This window comes from Hippocampus zosterae, chromosome 4 (genome assembly GCF_025434085.1).
Source record: "Hippocampus zosterae strain Florida chromosome 4, ASM2543408v3, whole genome shotgun sequence".
Taxonomy (NCBI): Eukaryota; Metazoa; Chordata; class Actinopteri; order Syngnathiformes; family Syngnathidae; genus Hippocampus; species Hippocampus zosterae.
The window spans coordinates 22,683,590-22,709,428 of NC_067454.1; the positions used below are offsets into that span (position 1 = coordinate 22,683,590).

Consider the following 25,839-nt stretch of genomic DNA (forward strand, 5'->3'; position numbering starts at 1 on the left):
CTGTCTGTGTTTTATGTTACTTTGTTAACTGTTTTGTTAAGCGCTTTGTTACAGCTGCCGCTGTTGTGAAAGCGCTCTATAAATCAGCATGTATTGTATTGTATTGTATTGTAATACCAGAATAACAAAACATTTTTGTTGTGGGTCTCCTTGGCTTGTCGGAAGAAGATTGAAGGTGGCATGTGAGCAAGGAATTGGCTTGGCCGGAACTGTTTATCCTTCAATGGCCTCTCACATGATGACCTGAAATGTATATCCCTCATTATAAGGTGTACATGTACTTTATTCCTCATTTCGGAGCATCTTTAAACACCATCAAGCTTTTAATGGCAGTTGTTGAATCCCTCTCATCAGTGCGTGTCACAATGTTGTCATCTGTTTGATCCTCTATTTGTCTGTCTGTGTGTGTATGAAGAGAGGAGGAGGAGGAAGGAGTGGCCCAGGTATACTGGATATTCTCGCTGGGTTTGAAAAGGGGGAAGGTGAAGTGAGGAATCCAATGGGGCGACATGGCAACACAACGCTTATAAAGACGCAAGGCACACCCCGCCGGCAACCTCAAGTCAGCTTACTTGCAGACAGTACAGCGGCACTTTGCAGTAAGCATGCTCAGCCTTATGAAATTACCAAGGGTCGTCACCATCAATCAAGTGCCCAAAGTAAGTTTTCTGTATCTTTGATGGAACATCGGGTCACTCAGATGGGTGGAAAATGTAAGATAATTGAAAAAAAGTAGTCATGTTTTCACTTTAGGTCAATATGTCCTCTAAACATGGTTTTATTTCAGTTTTACGTATGATGAGGCTCAATAGAAAGTGAAAGCATTGAGACTAGAGGAACCGTAAACTTGTAACAGTGCTGTACATTTACTGCACTTTGAGTAAAAGTGAAAAGCCTTTTGAAAGAAATATTTTCTTGCGCAATCGTTCCGTGCATGTTTTTTTATATGTCAGAAACAATATATAATACAGTACTGAAATGCTATGCCATGAGAGAATCACATCACAAGTGAATCAGCGATTTTCAAACGCCGTTATGTATGGTAGCAATTTTGCTTTAAATTTTTCTTAATTTTTTTCTTTTATTTACTTTATCTGACATGGCAATCAGTACAAGGTGTATCCTGCCTCTCGCTCAAACGTAACTGGGATAAAGCTCCCGCTCACGCACAACCATAATGAGGACAGGCTGCTTTAAAAAATGGATGGCTATTATTAGTTGATATTCAGGTCCGGATAAATTATAGTGATGAGGGCCACACCGGTTGACTAGTTATCACATTCTCCTCGCAGTGCAGAGATCTGGGCTTCATTTGAGGGCTCTGGCCTCTATACATGGAATTTGCGTGTTTTCCCCGTGTCTGCGTGGGTTTTCTCCGGGTTTTCCTCCAACTTTCCAAAAACATACATGGTAGGTTAATGAATCACTCTAAATTGTCCCAAGGTGCAACTGTGAGTGTGAATGTTTGTCTGTGTACGTTGTGATTGGCTGGCAATAACATTCAGGGTGTACACCGCCAACTGCCCGAAGCTCGCTGAAATAGGTTCCAGCATTAAAACAAAGCTTCTCGAAGCTTTCTCCCAAACATATAAAAACTTTAAGATTGTTGGATGTATCATTTTGGGAGTTGGGGAAATTTATAGGGGACCCCACAAACAAAAGTCCTCCTGACCACCTTAATCCAGGTCAAGTAGTTTCTGTAGGATTTATGAGTGACTTGAAAAGCATGTTTTTAATTGACCCAACCGACAGGAGAGATTTTCTTTGCATGCATGCTTTCACAGAGATTTTTTGGGTTATTTTTCTTCTTGAGGTTTTCCATGAGCACAGCATTATCTCCGGTTACCGTTACCACCACAGCTCAGCCACTGACTGCATCTTGAGCCTCTTTCAGCTGACCAATGAGACCATTAACATCTGGACTCACTTTTTGCCTACCTGGTAAGCATCTGCAACATCTTGTCATGTGCCTGTGCTCATTGCGCGTTTGATATTCTTACTCTTACATAATTTCCTGATCTATTTTAATACTGTACAACAAATGAGTTATTTGGTTGTTAAAACATTTTTTCTATGCCTAATATCATATTCCTCTCTTTAAAAGGCAGTGGGAATGACATGTCTGAGTGATAAATTTAGAGGTTCCAAGGTTTATTCCACTCGAAAAAATGTTGGGTTGTTTTCCTAAACCAATCAATGGGTTGCTGTAGATTTTGAGCAGATTGGGTTACTTTAATCCAAAATTGGGTTGATTATTCTGAGCCAGCAGACTGGGTTGAAGGATGCTTTTAGGTGGGCCTAACACTCTAGGTCAATTCTTCAATGCAATGTGCTTGATATAATAACCCAACATTGGCTACGTCCATTTTGGAGACTGTGCTGGTTGAGCTCTTTCATCCAATTTTGGTTCATTTTGGCCCAGCAGCTTTAACAATGTGTGATCATATCTCGCAATTTATTTTGACATATGTTACAGCTATCAATAAAATAAATAAAACACCAGCATATCACCCTCAATAGTCACAATCTGTGAAGGTAGTCTGGTGTTCATCTTAGATTGATTTAAATTTTGGATGAAGTTTTTTATGTTATGCTTCCGAGCAACCTAAGGAGTGTTCACACGGCAAGATTTGGTCCGGTGCTACCCTGGGGCTGCATGTGTGCCAGACCTGCAGCGATCTCAAACGTTAATTGGCAGCACATCCCTAGATGAGTTAAACAATAGACACTACAATAGAATACAAGCCTTCATTGTCAGTGTAGAGAGAGTATTGCAAACTTAAAAATGCTATATACAGTATATATATATAAAGGGACAAAATAATGTTATCTTGCACTGTATATATTATTTTTACTTTTTTGCATAGTTGCATTAATTTGTCTCCAAACAGTAAAAAAATGCAATGAGTATGCCAGAGTGCAACCAAATAGTAGTAGGCCTCTTGGGCTAAGGTTGGGATAGTTCTGTGCCTTGCTCGAAGGCAGTTTAATAGTATAATGAGGAAACATACAAGCAACTCTCCTACACTATGTAGTTGCATTCAAAGAAATGTCCTCCATAATACATCTTAAACCATGACAGTCCAATTTCAAAGCCCAAGCCATGCAAATGAGCTCTTGCTTTCCATTTAGACTCCAGAAGGAATTTAGCAAAGTTATGAAAGGAAGAAGTAGAACAACAAAATATAGGAGCTGCTGGAAAGGCAGCCACTCTCGCGGCACATTTTGAAGTCAAAATAACAAAAATAATACAACACAACACATAGGACACAGACAGTCATGCAATCTTCACCACTTTTCTGCATACACTTTGTTGTCTGAAGCAGTTATAGATGAAAGAGGAGAGGATCGAAGTGTCCTTTCACCAGTGGATCAGAGACTCATGCTGAAAATGTGCGCACGTCTGCTACAAGATACGTTTTGAAAGCAAACACGAAGCTGTAGCGTCCATGGACGAAAAAGAGATTGGCTCACATCTCCTGTCCCATGTAAATCCACTTCAATTCCAAGCCGCGACTCCCAGTTGCACATCCGCATCGGTGCTCCACGCTAACGCTCCTTTCTTCTCATCGTCGGCTCCTCAAGCCTTACATCCATCCAGCCGCAGGCCGTTCAACAGCACCGATCTCTCCGCTGAACAAAGCTAGGCAGTGAAAAATGCTGCCCGTAACAGGCACAAGACACAAGCACCCCGGGACTGTCCTGCAACGACAGTCAAATGGCGCAGACATTCCTCCCAGGCAAAAACAGTGCTGGTATACCCATGCTGCCGAGAAGGCGCAACCACCAAGCACAGAGTTTACTCCTTGATGAATGTCGTGGCCAAAAAATGCTGAAAAAAGTCCACATCAGGTCCACATGACGTAACAACAAACACAAATTGACAAAACAAACAAAAAAACAACAAAAAAAAAGCAAGGCTCATGAGAGCACTTGCTGACGGCTGCCTACTCGGGCGCCATCTTGACTTCAAAGCATGGAATGACTGCATCAAATTGTTCTCCCTTGCAGGTACTTCTTATGGAAACTGGTAAGCGTTGTACTGATACAAGCTGCGTGGCAGCACCCCTTCACCTGGCCTCTGGTGGTCTTAATCATTTCCAGCTGCATATATCCATTGGCATCAAGCTGTGCTCACACCTTCAACAGCATGTCGGCGCGGGTGCGTCACATGTGCTTTTATTTGGACTACGGAGCCATAAGTCTCTACAGCCTGGGTGAGTGTGTCGTGTGCACTTCACCGCGATACACTCCTAGGCCAAAGAAAGAGCTCTTGCTATGATGATGCAGTGCAGTTGTACATCACTGCCAACCATATTGTAAAATCATGACGGGCGCCAGACTGCCCCTAAATGGTAAAATTTTGCCTCTAAATTTTGAGACAGTGCAGTCTGTCATCTGCTCGCAAATGTGCAACCAGTACATTTTGTAGACTTTTAAACATATTTGTATTATTGAATATTTTTATTGCTGACAAACATCCACCCTACACTTTAGCCCATTTATGAATAATATAGAAAAAATAGAGTTTTTTTAATAGGGGGGGGGGGCTATACTTGCACCCCTAAAATTTCAGGTTTGGGGCCAAGTAAAAAAAAAAGTTCGTCCGAAGCGCTCAATTATGATAAACATATTGTTAGATTAATTCCTCTTGGGTCTCAAACAAAACCCAATCATAGTTGACAAGACGTTTTGCTTTGGTTTGAATTTTGCAGCTGACCATTATGTTTTTTGATCATTCTCTGTGTAGATGCAGGAAAAGCATTATTGGAATAGTGTTATGAGGGGTTAATTAACGAAAGTAACCAAAGCATGCTTATGAATGCATTTTATTATCATTACGGTATTATGTGCACGACATTGTCTCACGTACCCAGATAACAAAAAGAAAAGCCCAGCTCTCAATATGTAATTGACAGACATGAATCAAACTGTTGATTGTTAAGTTTACAAATCTGTTGCATTTCAGGTACTGCTATTTCGTATTCAGCTTATGTGTTCCCAGACAAGTGGGTAAACCGCTTCTTCCACCAGTGCTTTGTCCCTGTTGCTCTTCTGAACTCCATCGGATGCACTGGCTTGGCGTGCTACTCCAGGTATGGTACGAAATGTTTTGTAAATCTTATCGCTATCTCTTGGGAGGAGTATGTCACGCTTGTCAGCACACTGGCCATTTGTCTTGTAAATTCTGTGAGAGCTATTTGTTAACTCTCCAGTGTTTTGGTGCCAAATGACAGAATTTAGGGAAATCTTTGATGTCTTACCATCTCACAGCAAAGGTGACATTTGCACCTAAGATCTGGCTGTAATGTACTGCGTGTTTGATTGATTGCCCATGTAAATCATCACACTGAGTTAGTAAGTGCAGGTTACTTGTTGATAGTAGATACTGTCATCAGATGATGTATATACAGTAACAGCCTTACTGTTTTTCTTGCCCATCTGTTGACTTATCAGGCTTGGATTACCATTTCGTCATCATAATCAGGACGTTTTAAAGAGGTAAACATTTTGCATTGCCTTTATTGCATTGTGTCTCAAATTGTGTCATTTTTCCAGCCCATGTCATTCTGTTTTTAATCATTCACCTTCAGATAATCTGTCCAATACTGGCATTCTTAACTCGTGGTCGCTTGTTATTGTCATTGGAGAGACCAACCACAAACGGCGATTAACCGCCTTGGTAGTCTCAGCTAGAAGTGGGTGGAGCAATAAACAGAGGCAAAACCTGTTTTACAGAAACCTCTTCACGTAAATTAAATAAAATATTCTTGCATTGTCCCATTTGTCACAAAAGGGGTAATAGAAATAAATTATGAAGCGGGGGTAAAATTATGTACCGGTAATTTAAATCATAATTTTATCACGATATAGTATCAATGTTAAGACCCCCCTCCTCCCAAATGTGCCCATGTCTTGTTTTTTTTTTTTTTTTTTTACTGTTACTGTTTTCTGAGTTTTTCCACGTTGCCATTTGATGCATTTATAAAAGGTTATGCCATAATGCAGGAAGCATGGATATTTGAAGTTGATTTCTTTTCATTTATTTCAGATTCCCCAAATGCCACAGTCCAAGATTCAGTAAAGTGCTCCGTCTTGTTGCTTTTGCCTACCCCTACCTGTTTGACCACATTCCTCTCTTCTACAGGGTAGGGCCTCACTCGTATTATACATATCCAAAATGGAGGAAAACAACAAGAACAAAAAAACAATTTGTCTCCATGCAGACGTAGTTCTTCAATATTTTCTCAATGCCCCATTCGCAGCCACTCAGTGTTTGACTGGAGATCAATGCGGGGTGTTTCGCGTCTCTCGGATAGACGCCACATGTGACAGTGAGCATGATCGGGGGCATAGAAAATGGATGGATTGCCCCACGTTCAGTGTCGGCAAACCAGTTGTCCATTAGTTACCACTGCCAAAAGCAGTGTCTGGTCATTCGGGGCCAAATCCAACAAAAAGATTCTGTGGCTTTTGTGTGGAGCTAACTGGTAAAAATGGTGCAAACAGATAGCATCCAATTCACAGAACACACGCAGATGGTGAAATGTTTCACTAACTGCGCTGCTTGTGGCTGACGGCAGGTTGAGTGCTCTGGTGTTATTTGCATGTATTTGAATGAGGTAATGTGCAGAAAAAATGACTGCCTCGATGCAAATGAGCCTCTTCAACATCCATTTCGCTAACACCATGCAAATATTTGAGTGTTATTATTAAATAATTTCAAAAGATTGTGTAGACTTGGCCCTCTCCTGTGGAAGCGATCGTTGTAGCTCTCGAGATTGGTCTTGGTCACGAGACGGGACCACATTTTAAGGGTCTCGGTCTTGTTCCGGAATCAAAGACTTTTTTTCTTGTCTCTGTCTCAGACAAGGTAAACTGGGGATTTTTGATCAAGACCAGTTGAGATCAGACCAGTCCTGCTGTGATCAGTGAGAAATGACGAATGTAGGTGGTGCACTTCCTTCTCGGTTTCACCTGGAGCAACACGCCTCCTACAAACAGAGGATGAAGACAACCGCACACAACCCCCTTGAAAATTTTGAATAAATGTTGGCATACTCATCAGTAATTAAGTTTGGTTTCAAATGATCCAGATCAAACATTTCATTCTTTGTTAATCCGACCCTCTGTACGAAGTTTGCACATGAATACCGTCTCTTTGCTTGTGTTCAACTTCCTCCCACATTCAAGTAGGAATTTTGTTATCACTATAGTGTTTCTTGCTGGTAATTGCTGATGGGGTTTTTTCAAACTGACAAGTGGCACACAAAGCGGGCGGCAAGTGATTTTTATTGGATAAGCAGTGTAGACTAAAGACTAAAGCATATGCAGGTATTGCACAAAAAGTATTTCCAGCTTCTGTGATACACCTAAACAAATTGCTTAGGCCCACATTACCGTAATGACCCGTTCTGCATGCCCTTTTTTTCCCCCAGCTGTTCCTATGTGAAGGGGAAGGCTGCACAGACAACGATGCCAATGTCTTGCACTACACCCACATTGCATTGGCTTTCCTCACTGGCTTCCTGTTTGCGACACATTTACCTGAGCGCCTGGCACCTGGCAGCTTTGACTTTATTGGTGAGATGAATTTGAGATCGAGCAGGAGAATGTGACCAGACAATTGTTCCATTCTTAGGTCGGACTAAATTGCGAATTGCCTGTTGACATTTGCATGTAAACCAGTTCAATCAAATGTAATCCTTGGGTTGAATTATTCAATCCTTTATCCCTTGTTAAATGCAATAAACAAATGCGCGATCAATATAAATGGCAATTAATTAACATCTAACTTAAAAGAAACATGTGCAAGATTGTCTCATAGCTGAACATTTTGGTTTTAAATGTTGCATGATCACAGAACAAAATTCCAAGAACACGAGTCATCAATTCAATTCTGATATTTTTCTCAGCTCAACCCAAAATGTATTTTGAATGAAAAAAATTAACTGTATTGTTGTTCCTTCTTATTTAGCTTTGTGTTAAAACTGTTAAGGTAACTTTTATACACACATACACACACACACACACATTAAATTATGCTGTAACAAGGGCCCGTTTAAGGCCACCACAGCAGAACAAATATTTCAGCTTTCAAGCAAAACCGGTTTTATCTTGACACCCTGACTTTTTGTACAGTATTGTAGTGTCACAGACTTAAAAATCCTATGTATGTCAAGATGTTCTTCTGTCAAGCAACATGTTAACTGTGTCATGGCTCCCTCTGCAGGTAACAGCCATCAACTTTTCCATGTCTTTGGCATCCTTGGCACCCGCTTCCAGATGATGGCCGTTGAGCAAGACATGGTATTGCGACGTCCCTGGCTTCTTGACCACTCCCTCCCCATCACCTTTGCCAACTCATTGGGTGTAACTCTACTATGCCTAATGGTCAACCTGAGCATCCTCCTCCTCTTCAGCTTACCTCTCCTCTCTGCAAAAGTCGGTCAGCAAAAGAAGCATAAGAGACGGATAAAGGCACATTGAACTCAAGCTTGTGCTATGGCTATACCACGGCACAGAACTCCAAGCTGGTCTTCGGGTAAACCAACATCTTTTGTTATGTACAGCATGTAACATGTTTTTATTGGGAGCTGATGAGCTCGCTCTGTGAATCACAAGATTCCGCATGCACTGAAACCACTGTGATAGTTGCCTTTCAGATCACTGTGATGGCTACAGTTATGAATGTAATCCAAATTACCCTGCCTGTTACACAAACACAATGGAAATAGCTATATACAGGATAAAGAAAAATGGGTGTCGCTGAGGTCGACTGATTAGCACACCCGCCTCACAATGCAGCAGGTCATGAGTTCGTATCTGGATCGGGATTTCTTGCATGTTGTTTGCATGTTCTCCCAGTGCCTGAATGGGTTGTCTCCAGGTAGTCCCGTTTCCCCCCACATTCCCAAAACATGGCAGATTTAGCGGGCACTCTAAATCAGGTGTGTAAAACTAATTTTTGTCGCGGGCCACTTTATAATTACAGATTCCCTATGAGGGCCGTGATGACTGAAACTGTATAAAGAAGTCAAGAATAATGTTTTATTTCATTATTGTTTAAATAACTGAGGGGTTTGGTAACAAGAAAATGCTGACAATATGTCACTGATTTATTACATATGAAAATGTGAAACATTTGGTCACGGATTTAGCAAGCATCATGGAGCTTGTCATCTTTGATTTGCCTTTGCGGGCCACTTAAAATGATGTGGCAGGCCACATCTGGCCGCCAGGCCTTGAGTTTGACACTGGTGCTATTAATTGTCAATAGGTGTGAATGTGTGTCTTTGTGTGCTCTGCGATTGGCTGGTGTCCAGTCCAGGGCGTACCCTGCCTACTGCCCAATAACAGCTGGGATAGGTTCCATCACACCCGCGACCCAAGTGAGGATACGCGGTTCAGAAGATGGATGAATGGATAGTTCTTAAAACCCAATGCATACTTAAGATACTAATGTTGCAACATTAAAGAACATTTGTGTCAAACAGTCTTTTTACTGTATTTGATTTCCTGAATTCTTTGGTGGCTGCACATGAGACCAATGAAGAGCTTGAAGGAAATAAAAAATGAAAAGACCACTTCATACAGTATGCTTTTTGTTAACAGCATTTAAATCTCAACTTTTTATCTGAAGCTATGGTTCTTGTTCACGACCTATGACATTTTGCATTGATTGTTTGCGTGATCATTTAAAATGTGTGTATTTATTCTAAATGTAAGCTTATTTATAATGTCTGTTTTTAATGAATAAAACATTATGCAGTTAAATGGTGGCACGAACTTCTCAGAAAACCCTGTTTGAGTGTGTGTATGTGCGTGTTTGAGCGCGCGCGCGCGTGTGTTGGGTGGTGTGCGCGCGCGCGTGTGTTGGGTGGTGTGCGCGTTCGCGCGCATGAGTGCGCGTTCGCGCGTCTGCGTACGCGTGAGTGTACGTGCGTTTGCATGCGTGTGTGTGTGTGTGCGTGTGTGCGCGCGCGCACCAGCGCGTATTTCACTTTATGGTATTCACATGATTCAAATAAAGTATCGTTCCATAGCGGCAATGGTTGTATTTATTAGTGTTTTGGTTAGCCATACGTAATTCCCCAATGATTTAAATGTTAATACTGTACTGTCCTGTCGTTCTTTCAGTGGAGCACATAAAAAACGCATTGTATTGTATGAGTGCTTCATGACGTTTGAAGGCGGAACTTCCGTCTCCGAGTGTTCCATTCTGTACTATGATTGGTTAAATGTAGCAGCTCGTCGAAATCGTTTGACAACGGGGAAATTTCAAAAATAGAGATAAGGCGCTTTTGGAGGAAGTTTCCTTTCCAGGCGTTGAACAGCATAAAACATGTACAGACCAGGGTATGTATCTTCACTATCTGTCTTTCGAAAATCGCGCGTCAGCTGAAATGAAGTTTTAGTGGGTCCTGGGCAATAACTGTCAGTCATAGTGTGTAAGATTACCAATCTCCGTCTAAAACAGCGAAGGTCTCTCGCTCTCCATTTAGGCAGGCAAACTAACCGAGCTCAATAGCCAACGGCACAGGACGGGCCTGTACACCATAGAAACCATGTTTAATGTTTGATGTTGATTTTATTTGAACCGACTTCGTGGGTTGCCTGAAATTGTTTGCTTTTCAGAATTAGCATATTTCTGTCTGACATTATTATTGCAAGTGACACCACAGATCGTAGCGTTTGTAGTCACTTTGAAATAATATCGCAGGACAATGTTTACGCAGTTTGTTAAAATTCACAAATGTTACGCTTCTGTTTTGGCAGACTGGTTCTAAACTCGCTAGTTTGCCTTATGTCTTGTTTTGGGAGAATCAGCCAAACGTATTAGTGAGGGCAAACTTATCGTATGACAAAAAAGATTGGGAATCGCTGCTCTCGTGCACTTTGACACACCAGGTCGGTCATAAATGTTAATGTGGGCAGGTTAACAAGTGTTTGAGCAACCGTATGTGTCACGTTCTGTTCTGATCGACAAGGGCGAGATTACTTTAACAAAACGAGTAATTCCATTTACTGTATTTTCTTCAGGAAATGCAAGACTCCGCGCAAGCCTTGCATAAAAAAAGCCTCCCATGCAGAGAAAGATCCTGTGGGCGTAAGTGAACACAACTCGTCATTCTGGTTTGATTGTCACACAATTGTAACATTAATACTTGTGAACATTATCTCTGTGCTGCTAAAGTGTTGTTATCTTCATGTAGCCTTTGGGAGGAAGCAAAAAAATCCCAATACAACTGAATGAAATAAACGGAAATGATTTTATGTCTTTGAAATATACTAAACGGTGGCACAAGCTATTTCTGTATATTGATCAAAGACACAGTGATCGGTGTTGAGCAGAATGTTAGCCACACATTTACAGTTCATCACACATTAAACCAATCATGGCAAAGTACCGGTAATACCTTATATTTCTTCACCGTCAGTGAGTCAATAAGCTACAGTTTAGTTTATTCATTCATTCATCTTCCGAGCCGCTTGATCCTCACTAGGGTCGCGGGGGTGCTGGAGCCTATCCCAGCTGTCTTTGGGCAGTAGGCGGGGGACACCCTGAATCGGTTGCCAGCCAATCGCAGGGCACACAGAAACGAACTACCATTAGTGCCATCAAAATACACAAAACAAGTAAACGGTTTTTGTGATTGCTATATGACACAGTACTTTGAAGATGCATGCTGTTATTTAATTTGTAGGTGTATTGTCGTATACGTCCACTTGGAGCAGAGAATGAGGAATGTTGTGTTGAAATGATCAGCAACTCCACTATTCAGCTGCATGCTCCTGATGGCCTTAAAGCCAACCGCAATGGAGAGTTCAAGGAGGTATGTGTGAAGTGACTCATGTGAACCAGGCTAAGATTTTGTGCAGTGTCTCTACTTTGGTGGAAATTTGGGTCTAGTCCAGGTCTGGATCAGACTTGGTGTGAATTTTATTTATGTGTGTGTAATCTGGAAGACATCATAATCACACCCTCCCAAGATTTTTCCAGTGGTATCAATAGTGTAATTGTTCCACTGTCTGCTTTGCTTTGTTCACTATCATTTAGCAATTATTTGAATTTGCAAATCAACACTGTAGGCTGTATGATCAGCACAGTAAATATTCCCACCTACGGATTTCTGTCAAAGGAAATTCACTCATCCGGAATAAAAACCTATTTATTAAAATTTCCCGTGGCTGGCTTCAAAAGTTTGTTGCACGACATCCATCAGCTGAGTAATGCTGTCTTGCGTGGTGATCGAGGGGAGGTAAAGTTGGAGACAGTGAGTGTGTGGAAAGAAAAGCTACTAATGACTAATTTTGTGACATGTCTCCTTATACTGTACTGTACTTTGTTCGTATACCTGTACTGTATGCTGCAATTTTTGTGTTATAAACAGTTTTTGGACCATATATTTTTGCATTTTATTTCTTGTTGTTACACATGTATTTTGTTAACATACATGCATGTTCATAAAGGAAATGTACCATAGTCGTTTCCCACATAAGGGAATTCTGTTCTAAAGAAAGATTGGACAACGCAAATATGATTGCTTACTAGAGGGTACTTACCTGTATTTTTCTGTTCTTATTTTGTCATGACATTGCACATTCCATAAAACTGACATCTGTTTGTTGACAACATTTTAGACTCAGTACTCCTTCAAAAAAGTATTTGGTGTCAATACCACTCAAATTGAGCTGTTTGAGGAAGTTGCCAAGCCGCTAGTGGAAGACCTTATTCAGTGTAAAAATGGTGAGAGCTTCAGCTGCTTCACACGACCAAACTATTTTACCCCTACGTGCTTTCTCGGTGTTCTGAATGGGTCCTCGTGATTTATTTATTTTTATCCTCTCCACCCCTCTCGAAGGTCTGCTGTTTACATATGGTGTCACAGGAAGTGGTAAGACCTTCACTATGACCGGCTCGCCTGGAGAGGGTGGACTCCTCCCTCGTTCCCTTGACATGCTCTTCAACAGTATCAGCCCCTTGCAGGCCAAACGCTTTGTAAGATATACATACTACAAATAAATACAATACATCTACCAGCTAATGAATTACAGTATTGGGCCTTTTTCAATTGCGGAAAGGAGACGGATGTAATGTAATATAGTGTTATTTTAGTTTCAGTTATTCTGAAAAAGAAACAAAATGTTGTTTTTGTTGTTTTTTTTTTCTATAGGTGTTCAAACCAGATGACAAAAATGGGATTGACATCCAGAATGACATTGATGCTCTCCTGGAGAGACAGAAGCGAGACGCTCAACCTACAGTGCCCAAAACACCCTCCTCCAGGTACTAATCTGCAGTGTGTTCCTTTTTGTGTTTGTATTGCCTGCCAGGTACTTTTCCAAAAGTTCATTTCCATTCTGATCATATATTCTTTTCTGTTTAGGCAGAAGGCAGACCCAGAATTTGCAGACATGATCAGTCCCCAAGAGGCATGTAAAGCTGAGAATGTGGATGAAGACTGTTGTTACAGCATCTTGGTGTCCTACGTCGAGGTCTATAACAACTACATCTACGATCTTCTCGAAGATGCCACCTTTGATCCCATCAGACCAAAGTAAGACCAAAGTGTTTGTGAGTCATGTTTTAAAAACTGGATTTCCCCTTACAAGAGCAGCGCCTCGTCTACCATTTTTGTTGCTTCATGCTAATGTTCCAAAACGGTCCATGTACATAATGTACAATAGATACAGTATATTGAAGCCTTTTTCTGCTGTAAATTTGAGTCACTTATAGGTCAATCTCTTTTGTTAGGTGGCTTGGTATTGGCACACCTTTAAAGAACACTGATTTTATGTATATATGCCCCTAAAGGTTTCATCTGTGGCCTTAGCTTCACTGAGTAGAACTTATTTGTCATCTGTCAGAGGTTGTTGTTCATGCACTGGATAAGGCTTGCTATGTTGTACATTTAACAGTTTACGAGGTTTGTCTCATTCTGGCTTACCCTCTCTGCTTTGAATAGTTACTGTATTTAGTCCTGACTGAATGCTTTAGCTTGAATGTGTGCAAGAGGCTGGAACACAATGTGTCTGTGTATACTTTAGCATGTTTTCACCTTTCATTGTCAAATATTTGTCATTGTGCCACTACGTTTTCGTGTCGTTAATTATGTTTGCTTTTGGATCCTTCAGAGCTCCTCAATCCAAGATTCTACGTGAAGATCAGAATCATAACATGTATGTTGCCGGCTGCACAGAAGTTGAAGTCAAATCTACAGAGGAGGCATTTGAAGTCTTCTGGAAGGGTGAATGAAGATTGACTCAATTACTCCTTGTGAAAGTTACACAATTTACAACCACTCTTGTTTGCTTCTAAAAGTACTTGAGATCTGAAAACGGGGTCGAGATGAGAGCTTCTCCAATTTCTTCGGACATTAAAATATGGCAGCAATGTAATCTCAATTTGTCTGAAGTCAGAAGGTGCTGTTTTCCATCACGAACATACAGTATGCTAATGCAGTAGTCATAATTACAGTAAAGGGTTTCATGAAATATATTTCTCTACTGTAACAAAACAACCCCCCCCCCCATTACATTCGACAAAACTGAGCGCCTTCTTGTGCCACTTTGCACATGCAAACAATGCACGTAAATTAGACTAGTCAAACATACAAATGCATGGCCTCTTAATTAATAGGTGTGTGCTTCAGATACAATACTTGCTACTGGATGGCGGCAGCAAAGGCCACAACATCCTTTGAGCATCCCACATCTCACTCGCAATCTGAGCTTCAATTAAACAACTTATTTCTGTGTTTTCTACAATGAGATCGTTCACATCAGTAGATGTAAATATGTGGAGCTTTGCAAAATGTGTAACTGAGTGCTTCTTGTAGGGCAAAAGAAAAGGAGGATTGCCAACACTCAACTGAACCGTGAATCCAGTCGTTCGCACAGTGTCTTCACTTTAAAACTGGTTCAGGCACCTCTTGATGCTGATGGCGACCACATTTTGCAGGTAATGTGCTGCTCCAAAAGTTACTTGGGGAGTTATGTACCGGCATTCAAGCTTTAAAACAAGTTTTCTTTTACAGAGATGACCATTATAAATCTCCTCTTTTACAGTCCACCCAAATGATGGTGGGACACAAAAGCAGGCAGATATGTCATGTCAAGCCATCATGTTTCTGTTGATGTTAAATCTGTACTTTCATTTTAGGACAAAAACCAGGTAAATGTGAGCCAGCTGTGTTTGGTTGACCTAGCAGGTAGCGAGCGCACTAGTCGAACAAGAGCAGAGGGAAGCCGTCTGCGTGAAGCAGGCAAGTCTTTTTTTTTTATTGTCAGTATTTAACAGTAAAAGCTAATTCATCTTCATTTGTCCTTGGTGTCTCGCCACCAGGTAATATAAATCAGTCGTTGATGACTCTGCGCACATGTATAGAGGTTCTGCGAGAGAACCAAATGTGTGGAACAAATAAGGTGGGTGTACTCTACTATTTGTGTGTACTGTTTCACCAGTCGTTTTGCTGCTTATGAGAGTAACTGAGACTGCATGCTCACATCGCCCCCACCCACCCACTTTTGCATTGCCCTCCTTCTCCAGATGGTGCCATACAGGGACTCTAAAGTGACTCATCTTTTTAAGAACTACTTTGATGGAGAGGGCAAAGTTAAGATGATCGTGTGTGTCAATCCAAAAGCCGATGATTATGAGGAAACCATGGTAATGCCTGTTCCAAATGTTGTCGGTTATCTTACTAATTGCCATTGAAGCAACTCAAAAGAATGACTGTACTACATTTCAATGGCGAATGGATAGACTTTTCACCGATTACTACCCTTGTTTCAACTTGGATTTTCCCACCTGTCCCTCAAATGATCTGCATCTGCCTCAAAAATGGTTCCGCTGTCAGATCAGTTTAACTTTTCTACGTGATAAGTTTTGTAATCATTGTCTTTGGTGCCGCAGCTCGTAATGCGGTTTGCAGAGATGACACAAGAGGTGGAAGTTGCACGGCCGGTTGACAGGCCAATCTGTGGTCTTGCGGCTGGACGTAGGCAAAGAAATCAGGCATTCAGAGATGAGCTGTCACGTCGTCTGGCTGATCGAGGAGCTCCTGGTAATGCTGGTAAGTAGGGCTGAACTGTGCAATGCCAGTGGTATCCAATTTTCAAATTGCAAAGTCTGCTTTTGTGTGTGGTTGGGGGTAGGCGGGGGCTTGTGTGGGTGCGTGGGTGAAGTAAACTCGGCTTCAATTTTGGTCAGTAGCCTTTTTATATACTGTATACGGTATGTATATTTAACAACTCGAAAGAAAACTGTCTTTCATATTTATTGCTTCATTTTACTGTGTTACAAGGTAAGCCTAACCTATGAGAACAAAACATTTATTTGGAATACATCTGATATAGTTTGTCTTACTGGTTAATTTATTGCTTGTGTTTATTAAAAAGTACCTGGTCGGTAAGAAGACCTTGAAAAAAGTAATTGCTCATTAAATCAAGATCGCAATGTTGAGAAAAATAATCACAGTTGGATTATTTTCCCAAATCGTCAAGCCCCATTGCTAAATTATAAGTGAGTACCCATCTATCACTGTCTTGTTGTGCCATGTGTATGTAGACTTTGCAAATATCTCTTGACCAATGTCCCGATTTGACATTTTCACGTTTTCTGCGGTAGATGATCCAGCTCTGCTCAATCAACTCATTGAAAGCTTTCCACCTCTGCCGCCATGTGAGTTGGTGGACCCGGGAGACGATCAGACGCTACCACGCCTGATTGAGGTTCTGGAGAGGAGGCATCGTATCCGCCAGCTGATGGCAGAGCAGTTCAACAAAACTGGTACAATATTTAATCAGCATTGAATGATAATGGAGGGAACTGAATAACTTTTCTGAATTATTAAGGTTTGATATTCAATCATTCTGTCAGTATTATTACCAGGTATACTTTTCCCTCCAAAGCAGCATTTAAATTCATTTCAAGCATAGTTCCTAAATGGCTCACATTATGGTTTCTTGTGCAGCCAACATGCTGAATTCCATGGTTCAACAGTTTGATGGTCAGCTTGACATGAAGGAGAACTTAATCCAAGACCAGCAAAGCAAACTGTGCGAGAGTGACAAAGTTATCATCAACCAAAAGACCGAGATCGAACGGCTAGAAAAAAAATCCAAGACCCTGGAATATAAGGTATCTTCTACAGCAGCGGTCAGTAGCTAAATTTTTTTCCTAATACTGTAATTCTACTCTGGGCTGAAATTACATTTTCAACAGGTAAACCCCACTTTTCCTTCAAAAATGGTTTCATACTAATAGCTCAGGGATGTCAGGTTTAGTTGGTTTTTTAAATTGGGAGATTAATGTATGCCCCTTTCACAGACCAGTTAGTGAACACAGCTCTCTTTTATTTTACATCCTTACCAAACTCGTTGGCCAGTCAGCCAATCATCAGGGTATTTCTTGTGGTGTGGTGTATTTCTTATTTGGGTGAGGCAGCCAATCGGTTAATTGTAGAGTGCATACAGGCACCCGATTGACCAAGTAATCCAAAACACCGCAGTGCTTGCAAGCGGCATGCTGACAAAATTCAATTTTAACAGAACGTCTTTAAGACGACCACAACAATATCAAAGCACTTTTAACACTGTGAATATCGTGATATCCCTAATTATCTTCTTATTTTTTTTCCCCTTCATCATTATCTAGTGGGCCAGTATAATTGGCAGTTGGCTAGTTTTGTCCAGTGGGCTGCAGGTTGCCGACCTTCGTCGTACAATATTTACTCAATTATCTTCGTATTGCCCGTCCATATTTTCTTCAGATTTTGTGACATTTTAACTGCCACCATGTCATCATAATTTTTATTTTTATTTTTATTTTACACAAGGCACCAAACATGTTCTACATCGGGCATTTGTATTTTCTGATTTCAGAAAAGACATGCACTTACAGTACTTACAAAAAGTTATATAGATGTACAGCTGTCGGGTGCAATTTCAGGATGAACCTAGAATTCAATATCAAGTTGACAGGTTAACTTAATTTGACCTTCTCTAAACTTGAAAATCTGCAAATGTCGGTGTTTCAGGAGTTTTTGCACAAATTGTTCTCTCACAAAGAGCTGATCAATAAAACTCATAACAAGTGTTTGATTCCTAAATCGACCATTTTGACATCATAGAACGTAGATGTCACCCAACAATGGATCATCAGTACTTTGACGTTGCAAGGCTTTAAACAGGATATTCTCAGAGAGAAGTTGCCATTGAGCAGAGTCACACGCAGTGTCATCAACAGATTGCAGCAGAGATGCTGAAAGACAGGAAGAGTTACATAAAGGCATAAACATCCTTGGACATGAATCAGTCAAGTCATGGCTAAAAGACCTGTCGTAAATCTCTTTCAGTGTTGGCTCATTTGTTCTAATGTTTATGCTGTCCAGATTGATATTCTGCAAAAGACAACCAACATGTATGAGAACGACAAACGTTCACTCGAGCAGGAACTGGAGGCTCGTGCTCAAAAGCTCCAACAGGAACTGGTAGAAAGGAGGCGAATGGAGCAGCGCATGCAGGGTGTGGTCACAGACACCAAACTCAAGTGGGAGAAGGAGTGTGTGAGTGGAATTATCAGTAAAAGCCCTGATATTTGAAAAATAATTATTTGTTTCTTGTGGATATAATATGAATAATGGAATATGACTAATGGTTCATGGTGGATTTTTTTCACCCCGCAATTGACAAGATGCAACACAATGACTGTATTTACCTTATGCTACCGTCCTTCGAGAGGTTTCACACTTTGCTTGTCCAGGTAAGACGGGTGAATGCTAAACAGCTGGAGATGCAAAACAAGTTGTGGGTCAAGGATGAGAAGCTGAAGCAGCTCAAAGCGATCGTTTCCGAGAGCAGCAGCAGCAGCATAGACAGACCCCAGAAACCAGAAAGGCCCTCAAGGGACCGAGATCGCCATTATGGACAGAAGAGGTCTGCTTCGCCATCACCGCTTCCAGTAAGTGATAACAGTTCATTCAAATCAACAAAAATAAAACTTTGTATAAGAGATGGGGAATAGATATCGTCCATATTCCCCATCTCTTGTATCGTCGTCGGTTATTTATTTATTTTAGTTATTGATTAATAACACTGTCTCCGAAATGGACCTGGACAAAAATGAACGGGTCCACTGACTGGCTGCAAATCAGGAGGAAGTGATGAAATCCTCATTCGATGAATCGGTGTGCAAAGGAACGGGAGGTGATATGTTTTCATTCTGCCAATCAGTCTCCAGGATTCAGTCATGTGACTCCGTCGCAGCAGCCGGGAGAACACATTGTTTCATATATGGATGAGCCCACGTCCCTAGCCTGTATAGGGAGTTTGTCAATATTGATCTTGGTTAAAAACAAAAAGTAAGATTTTTCAAAAAGCGGTCCTCATAGAGAGCGATGCACTTGCGTTCCATCACGAGCCATCAAAAGGATTACGGTACTTGACTTCTTGACTCAAGAAAAGATAAATCAAGCTCAGCAACGCAAGATGTCATGAAATCCTCGCCAAGTTGAGCAAACAGGCACTGTTTGCATCACTAATGCCACTAACACGTGCACTGCTTTATCAGATAAATTTGCCAGGTGTTTGATATTCGCTAAACATTCAGTTCTTACACGCAAGTACTCCGCATACCGTGTGTGTAGTATTTGTCGGAACATCTTGGAAACTGTCTGCATATGTTGTTGTGTGTGTGCATGAATCAGAACATCAAGACCCTTTTTTGGTGTGTAATTGATCCATTTTGCAGAGTTGTAATGGCTGCTGCTTTTATACTGTATGTGACATTACTTATTTCTCACTCTCTTAATGCACACAATGCTGTGGGCTCGTTCCCTCATTACTTTTCAGGATTTCCGACAAACTCCTTCCCATCAAAGTCAAACTCAGAGTAGGGCAGTTCAGGACAATTCCCCCACATCCCCTTCATCTTATCCTTCAGTAGCAACCTCAATCTTTGAGTGGGAGAAAAGGTGCCCTGTAGACTCAGCCTCCCAGTATAGAGAAGCGGGGACCCCTCAGTGCAGGAGCCGGACTCCCGCCATGTGCCATGACGCCAGCAGAGCGAATCGCAGGAAAGGCCAACGCTTCATCTCAGAAACCGAGGCCCCTGCGACGCGTCTGGTCCATGGACTTGACCTAGAGGCAGGCATCAGGGTTAGTGTGTGCTAGTCACCTAGATGTGTTTGTGACATGATTTCTTCTTTTTGCATTGGCAGCCATCATGCGTATAAGCATCCGCGAGTCTCGAATTGCATCTTTAATTAACCCTTGGGTCCTTCAAATGAAAAAAACCCTAAGTTACGCATTTTACAATTTTTGTAGTGATGTATTTTGTGTTCTACAAACATTCTTTTTTTTTTTTCAAAATGTTCAGAGGCATCTGTGCTATCCATACATATAGAGTGTTTATTAGTTCTTTGGGATTTCTTATTCTTTATTTTTTGCAAAAGAAAAAAAAATGTGTGTCTGGAGGTCCCAACCAAGCCCTACTAACAATCCCGACCGGGCGTGTTCATGTAAAATGCATTGGTTTGAAGAGTTCTGCAAAAAGGCAAACTCATTTGCGATCATCTGGCGCCACCTAAAAGTTGCACAATTGGAATGACCTCAACCCAACAATGTGGCATGCATACGTCTGTCCAAGCGAAAACAAAGCGATTGACGTAAAAATCGCGTGAAATGCATGTTTACACATTAGGTTTACGATGCATTCAAAAATATGAATTATAACCGGTCTCTATGGTGCAAAATATGTAAATTGTGAAGATTACGGAATCAAAACCTTTTTTATTATTGCTGCAATGCCTGAGAATTATCATCCGGTGACGTCATGAAATTTAGGCCATTTAGAACCCCCCATACGTATCAGCTCTCTCGTGTTTTTCCGAATGCCTTTGATTCAAAGACATAATTTTACATTTATCGCAAGCGGTGGACTACGAGGGTTAAGTGGCTTTGTCACTTCAGTCACAAATCAGTGTGACATGCAAAGACGCCTTGTGGTTCAAGTGTAGCCTGGATGTCAATAATGTAGACTTTCCCAGGTAGTGCCTTTTATGAGTCGTTATGTTATACTCTATCTTGCTTGTAGACTTTTTTTCCTCAGCGGGCTGTTTGGACCTTTGAAATCGCTTGACATTATTCATGTTTAAATGCGCAATACTATACAAATTCAATTTAAATTGTACTTATTGTGATCAAACACTTCCTTTTTAAATTTGCATGCACTTTCACTTTGTCTTTGCATCGCAACTCACAAATTACTGGGATGCTTTTCTCGCAGTGGCTGTTTTCAGATGCAGTTTAGAGTAAGTGTATTGCTGGAACGATCACCAAATACGTTCCTTTTTTTCCCCCTACTCTTCACTTAATATAATTCCAGGTTAGGTTCTTGTTACGGAAGTGAACATTTTGATACAAGTTCATTTGTATGGTGCTCGATGCACCATACTCAACAGAGCACATCAAAAGAAACAACCCCCTCAGCCATAACTTCCAGTTATACATTTACTCTCGCAGCACCTGAACAACCCACTCTGTTGATGATTTAAAAAAAAAAATCAAAGTTGAACTTTCACAAATCTGAATAATTTCCTGGTTTTTCTCTTTCACACTGGGATCATCAGCCGGCTCGGGAAATTAATCCAGTGCACAGACGTTCGCACTCTGCAGGTGGGGAGAAATGGGTAGACCACAAGCCATCTTCCAATGTCGACCTTGGCACTGTCATGCAGCCAATCATACCCAATGCAATCCAAGTGTCTTCCCCAAGTGAGAAAGCTCTGTCTAAATGCCATAAGTATGTGCTTAGGCATCAAGAGCTTGCTTCTGATGGGGAGATTGCGACAAAGTTGATCAAGGTAAAAAGATGATGGATCACTCACTGATTTGACCTATTTGATTTGATTTCAGAGATTGGTTAATGCAGGTATTAAAAGGACACAATTTGTTTTGGAATTTCTTCTTTGCTCTCATTTTATCCTGCCATTCTCTGTCTTACCCCCACAGGGCAATGTTTTTAGAACCAGAAGTGGTGGCCAGGCTGTCGAATTCACAGATGTTGAGACGCTAAAGCACGAGTGCCCAAGTGCACCAAGGTAACACTTTTTTTTTTTATATATATAAATCGTGCACACAGGTAATGCTCAATAAAAAAAAAGAAAACTTGTATAAAAACTAACAAAGTTGCCCCGAAAACTAATCAAAGCTAAAGACACACAATAAAATTAAAATGAAAAAATTAAAATAAAATAACTATAATGATCATAACACTGCTTACTAGTATTTTTTTCACTACTATTGCCACTTTTTGCCTTGGAATACAACTGGGGTCAACATCCCCAAGACATAGCCCTCAAATGAGAAAGGTGTAACCCGATGTAGGAGACTAAGCCCTCTCACATGATGGGCTTTGGAGTAGCTCTGTTGGGGTTGAACAAAAATAACAGCTGTTAATGTTTTCAAGGTATTATGTCCATTTCTGTCATATCTGAAATGTCACTGTACATCATGAATTGATTTGAAAAAAGCCGTGATTTAATCGAAATTGAAATATGTCTGAAAAATCGCAGGTCCAAGTTATAGTGCGGAATATGCCCAGTATGTCCACCTCGTTTTATTTTTGAAATTTAGTGTGTGCAGGCTTGTATCCATGTACACTTAATAGTCCGAAAAGACTTGTGCATTATTTATTCCATTTGAAATTTTGCTATCTCAACTCAACTCAATTGTATTTATAGAGCACTTTCAAACAGCCATCGCTGCACACAAAGCAACTAACAAACGCAACAAATCAGTAACAAAGACGGTAGAAAGCACCGAACACCAAAACAAAAAACAAATCTGAGTCAAATGCTAAAGAATACAAGTGAGTTATAGAGCAGCAATTATAGCTGTGCAGAAAGCAAACGGTTATACTCAGTCACAGGCAATAGTTAAATGTTGTGTAGCAGTTAAAAAAAAAAAGGCTTTGTTCACATAACTTACCTTGGTTTAATACAATAACCATCCCAACAATTTCAGCTGTGAAAACCTGATTTGACTCAAATGGTTTCTTGTTGCAGTCGCAAGAGGAGATCAGGCTCTGCAGAAACACCAGATAACGTGGAGGACCAAGAAAACTGGGTATGGTCATTTTTCTTTTTTCAGAATGCTGTTTAGGGAATCCTTTTTTAATTTAATGCAATTTTTAAGAAAAAAATCAAACGACTTTTGTCCATCAATACCTTTCTTTGCCGATCACATTAGCCTGCAGTCAACTAAAACACAGCGTGTGTGCAATGTAGCAACCCCGTAACCTTTCTTTAATACTGCAAGGGAAATTTGGATTTAAAAAAAAACGTACATCAATTAATTAAAAAAAATATTATTGAAATTGTAAGTGAGCAGCTCTACATTTATTTTTTAAATAGGGTGCCCTACTGGGAAAAAAAAACATAGATGAAGTTAAAGAACTGTGTGGCGATCTAAAATACCAGATGTGGTTTACTACTGACTACCAATCACCTGCCGAAATATGGCTTAGAAGCTATAACTGCTCCTCAAATGTTTTCTTTGAGTTCAGACAGAATTGACGAGTCAACAACTGTTCAATGACTTCCTCTTATTTGGCCAGCCATAGACCAGAGTCGCTGTCAATATCAATTATGAAATACAGTATAACACTAATCACTTATCACTAAATACACATGGTCACAAACTGTATGGCCTTCTGAGCCCAAGGAGAACCTTGAAGAAAGTGATACATCTTGTGGTATATTGTGCTTAGACACAGTTAGCAGTTGTCTATTAAACTGACTGAAGACCCCTTGATCACATGACCTCTCATTGCGCTACTCAATGCAATCCTTAAATGAAACAGCAGAGGGCACAGTAAACCAAATGTTGAATTCCTCATTACATTGTATTACCCACACACCTTAGCGAAATGCTGCACATAGATAATTTATGAACCCAAACATAAAATTAAATTCACTAAAGTTACAGTACTTGACATGTTTCAAGCATCAGATTTAAATACATTCGTTAATAATTATTTATATAAATAGTTATTATTTCACATCAGTGAGGCTTGAAAATCATACATATATATATTTTTTTTTAAGAAATATTGTTTTTATTGAACTTTTGCACAGGGCCCTGGATGGTGATTTACACGCAAAGATTGTATGTCCTTGCTATTTTGTCCTTCACAGGCTCCCGTTGCAAGCACAAGCTCTGCCGTTGGGCATCAAAAGTGTGTATAGCATTTTCTGTCTATGTTACCACTATAACAATAGACCCATTTTCAGTTTGTAAGCAAAGATGACGTAATCGGCATGCGCGCACATTGTTGGTGAAGAAAGATACGTATATACACAAGATGACTAACTAATGTTGCCAGATGGAAAGCAACTTTCCGATCCTTATGGGATTACAGAGTGGGAGGAAGGTGTTACAAAGTGGCCCGATGTCCAATGGCCAGATCCTCATTTTTATTTAGTGGAGAAACCTAGTGTATGTACTAGAAAAAAAAAATACTACGTGCCCTGCTTGAGCTATCGTCAACTGAAAAGAGAATTACATTCTCACAGCTAACCAACTAGTAGTAACATAGCCCCCTGGTTTGTTTGTTTTGTTGCTTGCTATATTAAATAAAAGGGAATGCGAGCAGTCCTGATTATGTCCTCGATCCAGTCTGTGAGTTTTGCAGTTGTTAGCCACAGGCTGCTCCAGTGTTTTTTAAATCACTTTCTACTCCGATTTGCACACACGACAGCAAAGCATGTTGACGTTGTACGAAACAATCCAAAAACTAAAATAACTCCATCCTAAAAAAAAAAAAAAATCTTTGCAGGCACTCACACGTCTTCTGTGATTTTGTTTTTTAGCCTGAACGCCCAGCTTTTGATGACGTACTACGGAAATGGGTCTATTATTGATTGATTGACATCTTACGTTATTGTATTTTTACTTAATTTCTGATTATCTCTTTTTTTTTTTGTCCCTGTAGAAGAAGGAAGCCACAGTGATTTTTTTTTTTTTTTTATTTGAGTAGCAACATGGCATAGTACCCGTTGGCCTACTGGAACATGAAGACACTTTTTTTTTTTTTTTTTTTACAGTTTTGTGACATTTTTTAGTGTAATTACAGTGCACAACTAAAAAAAGGACATTCAGATATATCATCACATGCTGGATTTAGAACTTAGTTTTTGTGGTGTATTTTTTTAATCAAATACATGGACTTTAAAAGACTTTCACTGCCTCACAAATTTCTATTAGTTAAAATGAGTTTTTTGTTGTTTTTAAACGTCAAGACTTGTTAAATATTGTGGTCATAAAATTGTGTGACCAGCATCAACTGTGTATATAGTGATGTGTATTTTGTTGAGCTTGAGATTCTGTAAATCACTGGAATGATGCTTTTTTTCCTGCTTCCGTTCAGCAAAATACATTACAATGCACACTGCTCTTTGGTGGCAGTAAATTTATTCATTCTGAGGTGGCCGGTTTGTGATTTATTAAACCACATTTGCGGAGCATCCTTTTAAGTCTTGTGAACAATTCCTTGAGAAACCGGATGATGAATGTCACTCAACTCCAGGCATGTTTGAGGGAAGTAAGAGGAACCCAAGTGGCACGCCAGATCATTCGAAACTGCGCGCTAGATGACCTGCAAGGGTACCTGACCACACCACCAGGTACCGGTGTCATCGTCTTGCATGGGCCACTGAGCATTTACGCTGGACTAGTTGGCCTCTACGCGGCAGATGGCTTGATGTCATCAGGGAGGATCTCAAGCACCAGGGCCTTACCCTGGAGGATGCAACAGACCTGGCTCATGACCGT

The 25,839-nt window shown here is 40.5% G+C and overlaps 2 protein-coding genes across 7 annotated transcripts; both read left to right on the forward strand.

Moving 5' to 3' along the window:
• The first annotated feature begins 457 nt into the window (after positions 1-457).
• LOC127599358 (membrane progestin receptor gamma-B-like) lies at positions 458-9,777 on the forward strand. Of its 3 annotated transcripts, none has more exons than XM_052063284.1 (8): positions 461-659; positions 1,814-1,941; positions 4,012-4,217; positions 4,970-5,096; positions 5,458-5,502; positions 6,053-6,149; positions 7,440-7,584; positions 8,234-9,777. In XM_052063284.1, exons 1-8 carry the CDS (start codon positions 606-608, stop codon positions 8,488-8,490), a joined length of 1,059 nt encoding a protein of 352 aa, XP_051919244.1. In that variant the 5' UTR covers positions 461-605; the 3' UTR covers positions 8,491-9,777. The 3 variants fall into 3 exon arrangements, with proteins under 3 accessions (XP_051919246.1, XP_051919244.1, XP_051919245.1); XM_052063285.1 differs by having other exon boundaries at positions 632-659; positions 4,970-5,101; XM_052063286.1 differs by lacking the exon at positions 4,012-4,217 and having other exon boundaries at positions 458-659; positions 4,970-5,101.
• Positions 9,778-10,219: 442 nt separating this feature from the next.
• On the forward strand, positions 10,220-25,491 carry LOC127599262 (kinesin-like protein KIF23). 4 transcript variants are annotated; one of them, XM_052063072.1, is made up of 23 exons: positions 10,220-10,359; positions 11,044-11,110; positions 11,709-11,837; positions 12,646-12,751; positions 12,867-13,003; positions 13,179-13,291; positions 13,392-13,562; positions 14,140-14,252; positions 14,844-14,965; positions 15,167-15,269; positions 15,350-15,429; positions 15,554-15,673; positions 15,920-16,079; positions 16,634-16,795; positions 16,980-17,146; positions 18,399-18,572; positions 18,770-18,967; positions 19,858-20,163; positions 21,636-21,869; positions 22,018-22,106; positions 23,073-23,133; positions 24,204-24,244; positions 25,001-25,491. In XM_052063072.1, exons 1-23 carry the CDS (start codon positions 10,346-10,348, stop codon positions 25,017-25,019), a joined length of 2,886 nt encoding a protein of 961 aa, XP_051919032.1. In that variant the 5' UTR covers positions 10,220-10,345; the 3' UTR covers positions 25,020-25,491. The 4 variants fall into 4 exon arrangements, with proteins under 4 accessions (XP_051919032.1, XP_051919033.1, XP_051919034.1 ...); XM_052063073.1 differs by lacking the exon at positions 21,636-21,869; XM_052063074.1 differs by lacking the exon at positions 19,858-20,163.
• The last annotated feature ends 348 nt before the right edge of the window (positions 25,492-25,839 follow it).